The following is a 14,518-nucleotide window of genomic DNA, read 5'->3' on the forward strand; positions in this document are numbered from 1 at the left end:
AATTGGCATTCATATTCCCCAAGCTGCAGCATATTGCCAAGTTGTCTCCAGTGATAATGATGAAAATGGAGGAGATGGAGATGATAATGATGATGAGGTCAATTATGTTACTTGGGTGCCAGATAGAGAAAAGGATTAAACTGAAGGTGAGGTGGCACAACCCCAAGGAGGCCGACATCAAGAGAAAGTATAGAGCAGCCACCCTATTCCATCACATTCTGCAGCTGTTATCTCCTGGCCCACTCCCCAAAGCTCAGTTTTTCAGCACATCTGCAGCAGATCACACTGTTGCTATCTGCAAACTGTGTCTAAGGCACATCAAATGTGGCAAAAACACCAACCATTTGGGTACCACATGCTTAACAAGACATTTAACGTCCAACCAATCAGCCCATTGGCAAGAGCACCTAAAAGCCACACAAAAGGGGAAAAGATCTGTCCCACCTCCTCCTTATTACCCACTTTAGTCTGCCCCTGAAATACCAAGTTATTACCTCTCAGCAGCCTTCACTGACAGGGATGATGGTATAGCACAGGGTGTCCCAGGTCCTAGCAGCACATTTGCCAGCAGCACACCACCAGCTGTAGACTGTAGCAGGCAAATTTCTCTGCCCCATCTGCTGCAGCAGAAAAAAAAATACAGTCCCTGACACCCACATGCCCATCATCTGAATGCAAGCTTGACAAAGCTGTTGGCTCTCCAACTTCTGCCTTTCAGCCTGGTGGATTCTGCCCCTTCCGTGAATTCGCAAAGGCTGTTCCATCGCTCAACCATCACGTGCAAGGGAATGTTCTGGCATCGTTGGGCAAGGTAGTCAGCCATAAAATCCACCTTACCACTGACACGTGGTCCAGTAAGCATGGGCAGGGATGATATATTTCGTTCACAGCACACTGGGTAACACTGCTTGCAACTTGAAAGGATGCAGGACAGGGCTCAGTGCTGCAGCTTGTTGTGCCCCCACATCTCCATACAGCTGGTGGTGATGATGCCAGAACTGTGAGCTCTACCCCCTCCTCCTCCTCCGCAATATAGATAAAACTCATTGAAAAAAGGCATGGGTCCCCCCCATCCATTACCAGGCCCTTTGGGTCTGGTATACATATTAAGGGGAACCCTGGACCAAAAATGTAAAAAAAAATTGCATGGGGGTCCCCCCAAAATCCATACCAGGCCCTCTGGGTCTGGTATGGAAATTAAGGGGAACCCTGCCCCGAAATTTAAAAAAAATGGCATTGGGGTCCCCCAAAATAAATACCAGACCCTTATCTGAGCATGCAACCTGGCAGGCCACAGGAAAAGAGGGGGGACAAGAGAGCGGCCTCCCTCCCGAACCGTACCAGGCCACGTGCCCTCAACATGTGGAGGGTGCTTTGGAGTAGCCCCCCAAAGCACCTCATCCCCACAACCCTTGCAGGGTGGTTGTAGGGGTTTGCAGGTGGGGGGCTTATCGGAATCTGGAAGCCCCCTTTAACAAGGGAACCCCCAGATCCCGGCCCCCCCATGTGAATTGGTAAGGGATATTCCATTTCACAAAAGAAAGTGTCAAAAAGACAGGAGACACTTAGGGACAAGTCCTTTATTATGTACTGTAATGTACCCCTTACCAATTCACATGGGGCAAGGCCAGGATCTGGGTGTCCCCTTGTTAAAGGGGGCTTCCAGATTCTGATAAGCCCCCCACCCACATACACCCCACAACCACCAGGCAAGGGTTGTGGGGATGAGGCCCTTGTCCCCATCAACATGGGGACAAGGTGCTTTGGGGGCTACTCCAAAGCACCCACCCCATGTTGAGGGCATGTGGCCTGGTACAGTTCAGGAGGGGGGCGTTCTCTCATCCCCCTATTTTCCTGTGGCCTGCCAGGTTGCGTGCTTGGATAAGGGTCTGGTATGGATTTTGGAGGGACCCCTACGCCTTTTTAAAAAAAAATTGGTGCAGGGGACACCTATGCCATTTTTTAAAAATGTTGGTGCAGGGTTCCCCTTAAAATCCATACCAGACCCTTAGGTCTGGTATGGATTTTGGGGGCACACCTATGCCATTTTTTTTTAAATTTGGTGCAGGTTTCCCCTTAATTTCCATACCAGACCTGAAGGGCCTGGTATGGATTTTGGGGGGACCCCCACGCAATTTTTTGTTAATAATTGGTTCGGGGTTCCCATTAATATTCATACCTGACCCAAAGGGCCTGGTAATGGACCTGGGGGGAACCCATGCCATTTTTTTCAAGGAGTTTTATCTATATTGCTGAGACCTGACAATTCATTACAGCCGCGATCAGTTTTAAATGACTTTTTCTTTTAGAAATGTCATTTTTCTGTGGTACTGTTCTAAACACTAGAAAACTGCACCACTTTACAGGCATACTATAGACACCCCCAGGCCAGATATTTAAAGGAATATTTCATTTTTATTGTTTCACTTTAAGCATTATTAAAATCACTGCTCCCGAAAAAACACCCATTTTTAAAAAAAATGTTTGCATTGATGCATGTCCCCTGGGCAGGACCCGGGTCCCCAAACACTTTTTTATGACAATAACTTGCATATAAGCCTTTAAAATTAGCACTTTTGATTTTTCATGTTAGTGTCCCATAGACTTTAACGGTGTTCCGCGTCTTTCGAATTTGCCATGAACAACGCATATTGTTCGGTGTTCGCAGAACATCCGAACAACCAAAGTTCGGCCCAAATTTATGCTCGGGCCTAACCGTTCGCCCATCCCTAGACATGCCCACCGGGTGGAAATTCAACTTTTGGAATGCTGCAGCGGCTATACATGCAGCAGAGGGCCGTCAACGAGTATGCCTGTGCCAGCACGGTACGACGACAGTCTCAAGCTGCCTCGGCTTTTTTCCCCCACACCAATGGCTGATCATTAAGGATGCATTCACTGTTTTGTCACCATTTGAGGAGGCCACAAGGATGGTGAGCCGTGACAGTGCATGCATTAGTGACACAATCCCTGTTGTGTTCCTGCTGGATCAGACTCTGCATGGCATTATGGACAGGGCACTGGAGGCAGAGCAGCAGGAGGAAGAGGAGGACTTCCTTTCATCTCAAGGCCCACTTTATCCAGACATCATCATTCCTATGTCACAGAACACACAGGAGGAGAAAGGGGAGGAGGATGACGAGGAGGATTCTGGCACTTTCATAGGCTTCGAAGAAGAGGAAGACATGTGTCAATCTGTAATCGATGGCTTTCCAGCCCCAGGACCCTTGGGAGTAGTACGTGGCTGGGAGGAGGAAGTCATCTTGAGTGACCCCGAGGAGTCTGCTTCTCAAGCTGTGGCTAATTTGAGGCACATCGGCAACCTCATGCCTCAAAGCCTGTGAAAGGACCCAAGAATATGTGGCATAAAGGAGAAGGATGATTACTGGTTGGCAACCCTCCTTGACCACCGTTATAAGGGGAAGGTCTCAGAACTTATCCCGTCCCCACAGAGAGTGCAGAAGATAAAATCTCTTGAGGACACATTAAAGAGGATTTCATTGAACTTTTTCCTGACTGCAGTAGGTTATAGTGTCATGGAAAACTTCGTTTTGAGTCATCTGTTGGTCAAGAGAGGAGTGTTGGAGAAGGCTCCCGCCTAAGTGAGGCATTTTGGAATTTTTTTAGTCCTCACCACCCAGGGCTGTCAGCTTCCACATCCTATCAGCAGCGTCTGGCATCACATAGTGGATGATTAACAGAACAGAGATGGAGAGCTTTACAGCTGACGATCCACTGACTTACTGGGTCATGAGAATAGACCATGGCCCAGTATGCTATTGAGTTGTTGGGCTGCCCTGCATCCAGCGTGCTTTCAAAATGGACATTCAGTGCTGCAGGAGGTTTTGTTACTGATCATAGAACGCGTCTATCCAAAGACTCCGTGGACCGTTTGACCACCCAAAGAGTAATTTTTTTGCACCTGTTTGACAGGTGATTATCTTTGCAATTTTTTTACAGCAAGGCAAATTCTTGCTTTCATCAAGATAACCTCTATAGGGTTACGGTGGGAAGGCGCCACCGACACCCAATTTTTATGCACCCTTTACTTCTATCCAAAGTCAAAGTGACACCAGAATGTATCCAAAAAATCTCTAATCTTGTTCCCAGTGCACTAAATTGTGGCCTCATCATACAAATTGGCTCCCCAGCTGTTGCTGAGCAAAATAAAGGCCGCTTGCAGGGACAATGTCATTTTTTTGGCTTTATAAATGCAATTATTGCTGCAGCAGATTCTGGACATTCTGGACCCCCCAGAACTATATTGGAAGGTTTTTTCATTTTTATGCTTTCACTTTAAAAATCAAAAAATCACTGCTCATTTAAAAACTTTTTTTATTAATACATGTCCCCCAGGGAAGGACCCGGACCCCTATAGCCATTGTATGCCATTGACTTTAATGGGGTTCGTCATTTGGGTCCGAACTTTCACGTTTTTCGAAAGTTCTGGTGCGAACCAAACAGGGGTCTGTTCGGCCCATCCCTATTTGGGGGTTCTGAGCAATTTTCTAGCAAAAAATTATGATTTTTACATGTAGGAGAGATGTGTCAGAATTGGCCTGGGTTGCAAGTGGTTAATTACCTAAGTAAGTAATATTCAAATAATTAAGATAATTTGAGCTGAATGCTGAACATGCAGCTTTCTCTTCAGGTCTCTCTGTTTTTTCCTGTGAGTGCTTGGAACGCATGCCGGACATCATGGAGGTAACTGTTCCAGTCCTGTCTATGCAAGTTCAGGCCCACATGATTTCATTGATTCATCAATTTAGATTATTGTTATATATTGGCGTGATACATGGGGAGCCAGCCTGTACCTCGGATGATGTCTTAGTGGAGGAAACATTGGGATGTATTGTGCTGGCTCCATGTTATTGCGCTTCTTACTATCCTCCTTTGTGATCACATATATACAGTGCCTGTATTCATCCCAATTGATGTAAGTGCATTATTTATTCAATAAATATATTTGGTAAGGATTTTATGCTATGTTGGTGTTTTTTTCTCCTCCATTTATATATGCCTGGTTGAGCCTTGGATTTTTTGGACGTTGAGTTGGAGTGGCTCCATTCCCGCTGGGCTGGTTCTGTGTGTGCTGGTTCCGTGTATGCTGGTTCCTGTGTATGCTGGTCCCTGTGGAGTCCAATCTGCCTTGGTTTCTCTGTGCATTTGGCTGCTTGCTAGTAGCCCATTTGATCTGGTAAGAGTACCACTCTTGGTGGTCCTCTTCACAAAAGCACATCTAACTTCTCCCCAAAAGCAGAAGTTTGAATTCATATTATACTGTTTTTTTCCAGTCACCTACTTCCTCCTTGGAATCCTTGTGTTTTCTCACGTGCATTTTTATATGGACATTATAAGATATTGATGTTTATATATTTTTTATCAGTATTATTTTGTATGATGTTTATATATTTTTTATCAGTATTATGGTTGTATGATTTACACTCTTTATTGATCTTAATTATTTATTTAATTCATTTTTTTGTACTCTCATTTTGTTTGCACATCTCAGCGCTGAACTTTATATCACACTCCAATGCTAAAGATTTGCGACTTGGTTTGCTGAACATTGCACTGTTAACTAATCCATAATCATTAATACAGTCCTGAGTGATATGGGTTCACTGTAGTTGCAAATAACTGCAACACTGAGCGTCTGTTCACAAAAAATGTAACCTGTTTAGCAATTGCAGCAATTAACAAAGCTGTTTTTCTTTTAATCCTATTTTGATACTATTTACTTAATACCACACATTATCTAGCTCATATCTTGTAGCTCTCAATTTACAAAGCAGTATAATGTGCTTTATTTAGGCTGCTCTGCTAATAGCGGTATTTTACCTTTATTAGTGCTATTATAGCACTGTCAGCTTTATTTTATCAACCCTTGAGATAAATCAATACAAAAAGTCGATTACCACACCTGTTATCGCTCTTTAAAATAATGCTAGCCTCAGGGTAGTTATAGCTGTGAGTTTTAATAGATGTATATTGAGGAAATTAGAAACAAGGGCCATTTCAGGTGGTGATAAAATAACACTTTGGCTCAAGGCTAGGTAGCATTTACATCCTTCTGTGAATTGGCAGGCCCTGCAGTACTGTGCGTGCACTGAAAAGTAGCTAAGCAAAGCAAAAGACAAAATATCATTAGTTGCTACAGACAAGAATTTTTTTTCTTTAGTCTTTTATCATTTTAAATAAATTGTTCTGGGACATGTATGTCCCTCTGTGTTTTTTCTTGTTTTTTCTTTTTTTCCCCATATATTGGGGTACTTTTATTATAAACATCTATTTGGAAGCAGCCGCAGTACAGATAGATTTGCTGGAGACCTCGTGTGACAGTGTTTTTAATGTGAACATGAAATCTTCATATATATATGACTGGAATAGATGTAAGTGGCAAAGTGTTTTCATACTCCTTATATCAGGGTATTATCAGGTAGATGTATTTTTTTTTTCTCTTCTCCTCTCCCTCTCTCCATTTGGTGGGGGGGCGAGGAGAGGGGGAGATCTAACAACAAGATCGGAGGGGTGCCGGGCGGGGCAAACCCCCCATGCTATCGGCAGGATTATATAAGATATGATTACTTATTTTATAAATATCTATTTTTTCTGTTTGTTGTCTACTTCTATGTTTCTATATAAAATATGGAATGTAGATATTGTTTGTAATAAATGAATATGTTTAACTAAAGATGAATTAATGAAAGATGTATCGATTTATTGTTTGACTGCCTGTATTTAAATTTTATAGACTACATACATCCTGCTAACCCCTGATGAAAGAGACGACAATCAGCTCTGAAACACGTTGTGTATAGGATATTGGATCTACATGTTATATATCTTGATTTTCCAGTTTCCATGATCATGTTCAGTTTCCATGTCTGATGTTGTTTTTCAATAAATTATTATTACATTTGTATTCTCTGTAGTGCCTTTAAAGTCCCACCCTCAGGGTTTTTTCCTTTTCCAAATAAGGATTTTAGGTTTGTTTTGTATTTTTTGTGAAAATTGTGATTTGATAAACATTTGCGCAACTATTGTGGAGCCTAAGGGGGGTCTTGCACAAACTTTGAAAGCTGTAAGTGAAAAATGAAAACATCCAGATTTTTAGAGAAAGTTGATTATTTACAGTTTTGCGTGCCTTCGATTTTCACCATTTCACAAAAAGGCACAACTTAAAATGTATAAATATTTGTTATTTATTAAAAGAAAAGTATTGGAAAATGTTTTTTCCCATAATCACACTTACCTAGGCCCTGTCCTCCGCTGCCTCTGCACTGAGAACCAAGCCACCGAACACAGCCAGTGGCTTGGTTCTCTGACTTCTCAGTCAGCAGCTCTCCTGCTCTGCTCCTCCATGCCCATTGGAGCGCTGAGCTGTGGAGGGGCAGAGAGTGGCCGTCTCAGCCTCTCAGTGGCTCGCTGAGAGGCTGAGACAGTCATCAGTCCAGGCACCTGGCGGATCCAGACTCCCAGAGTCGGGATGACGAGGTGCCTGGACTGAACTGTGTGACGTCAGCAGAGAACGGACATCAGACTGCTCTCTGCTGAAAACGGGTTACAGGAGTGCAAAATGAATCACACTCTTGTGACCTTTAGGAGAAGCCCAGCCAAACAAGCTCAGGCTGGACTTTTCCTTTAACTCAATACAGGTTTGATTTTTTTACTTATTAGGAATTTAGTAGAATTTGCTGTCTTCATATCTGCTGATAATTATTTTAGTGTATTTTTAGCAAAAATATTGTTTTTGATATACATTTGCACAAATATTAGGGGACCTTAAAAATCTGTAGCACCTTCTTTTTATTCTACTGGTCATGTGCTTTCAGAAAATGTATGCTTTTGGGGTCTTTTAAAAACCTGAAAGCTGTAAGAGAAAATGAAAAGTTAAGGGAAAATTTGCAAAAATGGTCTGGTCACCTGAGTATAAAACTGAAGCCTGGCCTGGCCTGGCCTGGCAGTGAAAAGGTTAAAGTGTCTCTAAACCCAAGAAAAAAAATGTATAGTATTGCAACTTCCTGGTCCTTAGATTTGTTGGCTGTATTGGTTTTCTTTTTTCACTCTTTTTCCCTTTATTTTACGTAGTAATCCTTCTATTAACATGCTTCCTGTCATTGGGTGACAAGCATACAGAGCAGGACAGGGGATGTGTTAGGGTTACATAACACTGAGCTAGGACTACATTACACCTCCCTCTCTTTTCCATAACAGTAGAAAGTATTTTTTGTAGTCCACAGAGATATCAGGGAACAATGCTTACTAATAGGAGGCACAGAGCACAGGAAGTTATTAGTTCACAAAATTTCTGGCTGGATGAACCGTTTTAAGTAAAATAATACTATAAAACATTTAAATGTTATATTAAACAAACCAAAAGAGAGCAAATAAGAGAAATGTATTGTTAGAGATTACGTACACATCATGTATTCTTGCATTCATTTATTATATATCATAAATATACTGCAGTCACTTTAAAACTGAGCATACATTTAAAAAAAAGAAGGTAAACATATTTAGAACAAAATAGTTTTAGCTAAAAAGAGAAATCTGTCTATAAACTTTCAGATGACTTCCAAACAATGCTTTAAGTTGAAATCAAGATGCACAGTTTGACTCCAAGCAAGGTTATGGACAGGTGCTGGCGCTTTTCCAGAGAGAAAGACATCTTTCAGGACACATAGGGGAAAAAGAGGCAAAACATGTGCACTTTCCAATTTGTCACAGTGTCCTGACAGTTAATTCAGTTAGATCCAGGTGGTTAATAGGGGTTCTGTAGCAAGGGATTCCACAAATATGTGAAAGCTGTGGAGACCTGACACATATCTTGAATCAGAATGATTTTAATAATAAAATAATAATAAAATTGGTGGGCTGTGCCAGCTGCAGCCACTTCAATGTGACTGACTGTTTGTGTGTGTTGTAATTTTGGGCAAGAGTTCATTTCTCATTCCTTTTGTTTGATGTATAAATGTCAAATTATAGTAATTTGTCTTTCCTATTATAATATTGTACATTCTTTACTGTTAATTTTAATTTTTAATTATAACTAAACTGAAATCAAAGTAAGATTTTAGAGAAATATATGCAATGTAAATAATTAATAATGATGGGCAAACCAGTTAACCAGGTACATTTTTGCAACTCCTGGAATCCTCAGATCAAGCTACATACAAATGTTCAGAAGAATCAATGATGATTAGGTAAAACTCCCTTTGATCCAATAACCTTTATTTCCTTATTATTAGTTAAAAAATGTCATACTAAAAATACTTTAAACATTAGATCAAAACTTGTGAAACAGTCATGATAAGAAGTAGTGGAGATTTAAAAGTTGCTTGGCTTACAAATAGTTGAAGTTGGGCTTTAAATTGCTTGTCTTTTACCTAAACTCCATTTAAAAAGATATGTCCATCTAATGCCGTGTACACATGTCTGGACTTTTTCACAGCAAAGGTTCGACGGAACGAATCCACAGGACAATTCGATCGTGTGTGGGCTTCATCGGACCTTTTCTGTTGAAAAATCAGATGGACTTTAGAAAAAGAACATGTTTCAAATCTTTCCGACGGACTCAAGCCCGGTCGAAAAATCTGTTCGCCTGTATGCTAGTCCAATGAATGAACAACGACGCAAGGGCAGCTATTGGCTACAGGCTATGAACTTCCTTATTCTAGTCCGGCCGTACAACATCATGTTCAAATCAGTCAAACTTTGGTGGAATCGTGTGTAGGCAAGTCCGTTGCGTCGGAACTCCATCGAAAGTCCGTCAAAAAGTCCTTCAGAGGTCAGTCCGTCAAAAGTCAGCTCATGTATACACGGCATTAGACTACCCTACCACAGTGGTGTCTGTAGCGAGCCCAGAGCGCCCACAACACAAGGAATGGATTGACTACACTGATGATATCCCTATGTTTGGACCAATGCTTATTTTGAACACATAAATGTGAGTTGCCTGTGAATTTTTATCTATATTAAACTTGTCCTATATCTGCACCCAGAGGTACCTCTCCCCTGGTGTCTTTTCAGTGCATTTGGAACAGGGTTTCTGTTCCCCCCTGATGGTAGCGCTGAGTGTGGGAACCCCCTTCATCATCACCCCATATAGTCCATGGACGTTTTAAATTACCATAAGACTGCAGACTTTTACTATGTTATCTTTACTGTGTGCATATATTAATATGCCTATACAGCACATTACCTAATACTGTGGGATATTTACAGTTTTAGTTCTCTGCACCTTTACTTGTATAATGAGTTTATAACAACTAACACTTCTTGTTGAGAAGCTACTACATATCCTTCAATCGTTGGTCTCTCAGTCTAGTGCTCTGCAGGTGAAAACAGATTAGTACTTACACAAGCAGGCATAACAATGAAGATAAGATATTTTATCAAGTTAGCACTCCCCCATTTGATGATGAAATGATGATGAATTGATTGGACACTGTATGACCCAGAGCAAGAAGTTGCTTGTTCCTTTAGCAAATAGGGACAAGCTAGGTGAATGAATACACAGACATGGGGAATCGATCAGCCATGATACTACAAAATGCAGCAGCAACATGGGATCCCATTATTACACATGGGATCCCATTATTACAAATTAAAGCAAGCAAATAAGACAAGAACTATAACTACACTATTAACTAGTTAAAACAACAAAAAGATGTGAAGGTGTACAATGCTTTTAATCTGAGCTGATCTATCCAACAAACTTGTATGCAGTTCCACATAGGATCACTGGTAGTGTATGCCATTTACTAAAACTTGAGAGTGCAAAATCTGTTGCAGCTGTGCATGGTATCCAATCAGCTTTGAACAATCTACTTGTTCAATTAAGCTTTGACAAAAAAACCTGGATGGATTTGTTTCTATGCAGAGCTGCACCAGATTTTGCACTCTACAGTTTTATTAAATCAACCACAGAGCGCCCCAACAAAATACCAAACAAATTCAAAACTAGAAAAATGTGGAGTTGGGATTTAACATTCACAGAAATACAATACGCTATTTCTTACATTTATACAATCAACAATGAAACAGATATTTTTAATACAACTCAAGAGGAGTTCATATGAAGAGCAGAGTGCCTTCTCTAATTACTTTTATTGGTGCTTCTCAAATTGTCAACTCCTTACCAGTTTCACTTTCTTTTTATCAACTTATATCAAAAATAAAGTCAGTTATGGAATACAAAAATAAACTCTTCTCATACATGCTAAACAGATTATTCAAAGAAATGTTACAGATAAAAAATGAAAGCAATGTATCAACAAGAATGAACAAAGAACACAGGCAATAGATACTATTTTTAGATCTCCTATTACGCACCATGTCACATATGACCACTCTTTACTGAACACAGTTCTTTTACAGTCGATACCCAATTTGTCAATGTCACAATATATATTTGGTGTTATGTGATTAAGTCTCCAAGCCATGTATTTTTCCCACACAATCTATCATTATATACAGTAAGCACACCACATTCATGCTTTTATGCACAGTATATATTTCTCAAAATCAGAAAACTGCTAACTTTATTTCACCACCATTTTGTTTACACACATTTTTTGATTTCTGATTGAATAGTATGATCATGTCCATATAGAGCCATTCAAATGGCTGGCAGAAATGGTCTCACCTCTAGCTAGCTCTTTTTCAAACTTTCCTTCCTACAGCCACCAAGTGGTCCCAAAAGAAACTATGCCAGGCACTGAAATGTCTATGCCATGTCACACACACTGATTTCCTAGGGAAAGCTCCAAACTAGCAAGCACTTACGGCAAGTCTCCATTGCAACTCTGCATATTTCCCTGATCCAGAAACACTAAAGCTTTTAAGCATTGAGTACAAAGATTTGCATAGCAAAATATTTTTAACACATATGGGTTAATTTACCAATGGAAAAAAAAGCCAATCACTTTGCAAGGGAATAGTCTTTTGGTTTAGTAAATGTGGAGAAGATTCAATTTGCAAATAATACCCAATCACATACAAGGAAAAAAAACTGTATTTTTGCTGGTGCATGATTGGATGGTAGAACTCAAGAATTTCACCTCATTCACTAAGCTAAGAAAAAATTCAATGGCAAAGTGAAAATTCCCTTGAAAAGTGAACATCATATTTGCCTTTAATAAATCAACACCATATAGATTTTACATAACAACTTGCTTCATTATAGTTTGTTTTAGTTACAGTATAAACTGCATTTATTTAGGAACTACAGCAAGTTCACAGAAAACCACAAGTGACCATAAAGCATGAAGAAACCCACTTCTTCTATTAAAATTACATGTGGGTAATAAATAATTTGACATTAAAAATGAGAACACACAATTTTCTGTTGAAATCCACGATATAGGCTTTTTAATAAAAAGTCATGTATTTTTTATGTAAATGTATCTTTGATGACACATGGTGATGTATAATAAATCTTTCAGAGAAAACAGAATTATATTGGTTAGTGATAAATTGATTCTTACCTGCCGTTGTTTTGATAATATCTGATGTGTTCCTGAGACCCATAAAGTCAAATTGGTAAAGTCTCCAAGATTTTTGATTTGTAGCTTCCACTGAGTTTTTCCTCCATCTGTATATCATTTCCTCCTTTGGGTAACCATCTGTTAACAAACAAAGATCTTATCTTTATCAGTCAAGTGAAGCACTTCATACTGCTTTGTCCTTGTAAGACATTGTTTAGCAAAGGGCTGCTTCTAATATTTAGAGGGAAAGAATAATTAGCTTTAGTCAATTTGATTTTGTTTTTGTTTTACACATTTCTTGCAAGTTTATCAATTATTCCAGCTTTTATTAATATAAAAACTTTATTTTGAAAACAAACTTTTAACTTTAGTACTATTTGCAGGTGAATCAAACAGCAAACTTACATTAGGAGGAGGAGAGGCATGCTGCCAATAGGTGAGTAATTCTACAATGTATTTATTACCTTTTCCCTGCTCTTTAGGTTAATTTTAGGTCACAGATGTTACATGAACTTTCAGAACTTGCAGCTGCTACTCTTGTTATGGTAAATATGAAACATAAATTGTAATATATCACACAACACATTTCTCAGATTAAACACTTTCGACTGCCGCATGCCGATTTACGTCAGCAGAATGGCACAGGCAGGCAAAAGGGCATACCCTTTGAATTTTCAACCTAGTGGGAGCTGGAGCCCTCCACGCGCTGTGGGAACGTGCCTGCAGGTCCCGCAAACTTGATGTTCGCCAGCGCCCCACGATTGCAGTGAGGAGAGGCAGAACAGGGAGATGCCTATGTAAACAAGGCATTTCCCTGTTCTGCCTAGAAACATGACAGGGATCTACTGCACCCTGTCATTGGGAGCAGTGATCTCTGTCATGTTGTAGTGAGCCCATCCCCCCTACAGTTAGAACACATCCGGGGAACACACTTAATGCCTTGATCACCCCCCCTAGTGTTTAACCCCTTCCTGCCAGTGTCATGTATACAGTAATCAGTGGCTATTTGTAGCTCTGATTGCTGTAAAAATGTCAATGGTCCCAAAATAGTGTCAAAAGTGTCCGATCTGTCCGCCATTATGTGGCAGTCCCGATAAAAATCGCAGATAGCCACCATTACTAGTAATAAAAAAAAATTATAATAAAAATGCCATAAATATATCCCCTATTTTGTAGATGCTCGAACTTTTGAGCAAACCAATCAATATACACTTATTGCAATTTTTTTTACTGAAAATATGTAAAAGAATACATATTGGCCTAAACTGGAAGAAATTTGCTTTTTTTCAAAATTGTCAGTCTTTCTTTGTTTATAGCGCAAAAAAAAAAAAAATCGCAGAGGTGATCAAATACCACCAAAAGAAAGCTCTATTTGTAGGAAAAGTGGGTACAATGGGTACATGGGTACAATGTCACACGACCATGCAATTATCAGCTAAAGTGACACAGTGCCATTTCGCAAAAAATGCTCTGGTCAGGAAAGGGGTAGATCCTTCCGGGGCTGAAGTGGTTATAAAAGAAAATTAAGACATTTTTAATCGTATTTTTACTGTTGAACAGAATACATAGATATAAAAGGATATATATGTTAAAAATACTATACATTTCCTATAATAAACTATATATTACAGAGGAACACCGGTTTCCACCATGACCATCATGTAAAGCTGGCCATACACTGTTCATTTTTTTGCATTAGACCACTGGGCTGAAGAAAACAAATTTCTCCATTCACCCAAACATGGTGGATGGAGAAATGTACCCATGCCAGAACATTGTATTCTGACTTCTGAACTGTCAGAATACACTGAGCAGCAGGACATTCCTTCAACTGAAGTTGATCAAAGAATTGACTGCTGAACTGATTGAATTTCAATAAGTGTATCACAAGCTTAATTATGTATAAACATGTTGTGATAAAAAAAAGGCCACACATTTTTTTTTATCTGTAAGGAAAAGTATGAAAAGAAAAAATCCTAATTATTTTGAGAGATCTTAACATAATCGATATAGTGAAGATATCAGAC

The 14,518-nt window shown here is 39.8% G+C and overlaps 1 protein-coding gene across 1 annotated transcript in view; it reads right to left on the reverse strand.

The window, feature by feature from the left end:
* Positions 1-14,518, reverse strand: part of GABRG3 (gamma-aminobutyric acid type A receptor subunit gamma3) — a 1,294,012-nt gene that overhangs the window by 360,955 nt on the left and 918,539 nt on the right. The window contains exon 6 of the mRNA XM_073614635.1: positions 12,492-12,629. Within this exon, the coding sequence (XP_073470736.1) occupies positions 12,492-12,629 (138 nt within the window). The remainder of the gene's footprint in view (positions 1-12,491; positions 12,630-14,518) is intronic.

This window comes from Aquarana catesbeiana, linkage group LG02 (genome assembly GCF_042186555.1).
Source record: "Aquarana catesbeiana isolate 2022-GZ linkage group LG02, ASM4218655v1, whole genome shotgun sequence".
In the NCBI taxonomy this organism is placed as follows: Eukaryota; Metazoa; Chordata; class Amphibia; order Anura; family Ranidae; genus Aquarana; species Aquarana catesbeiana.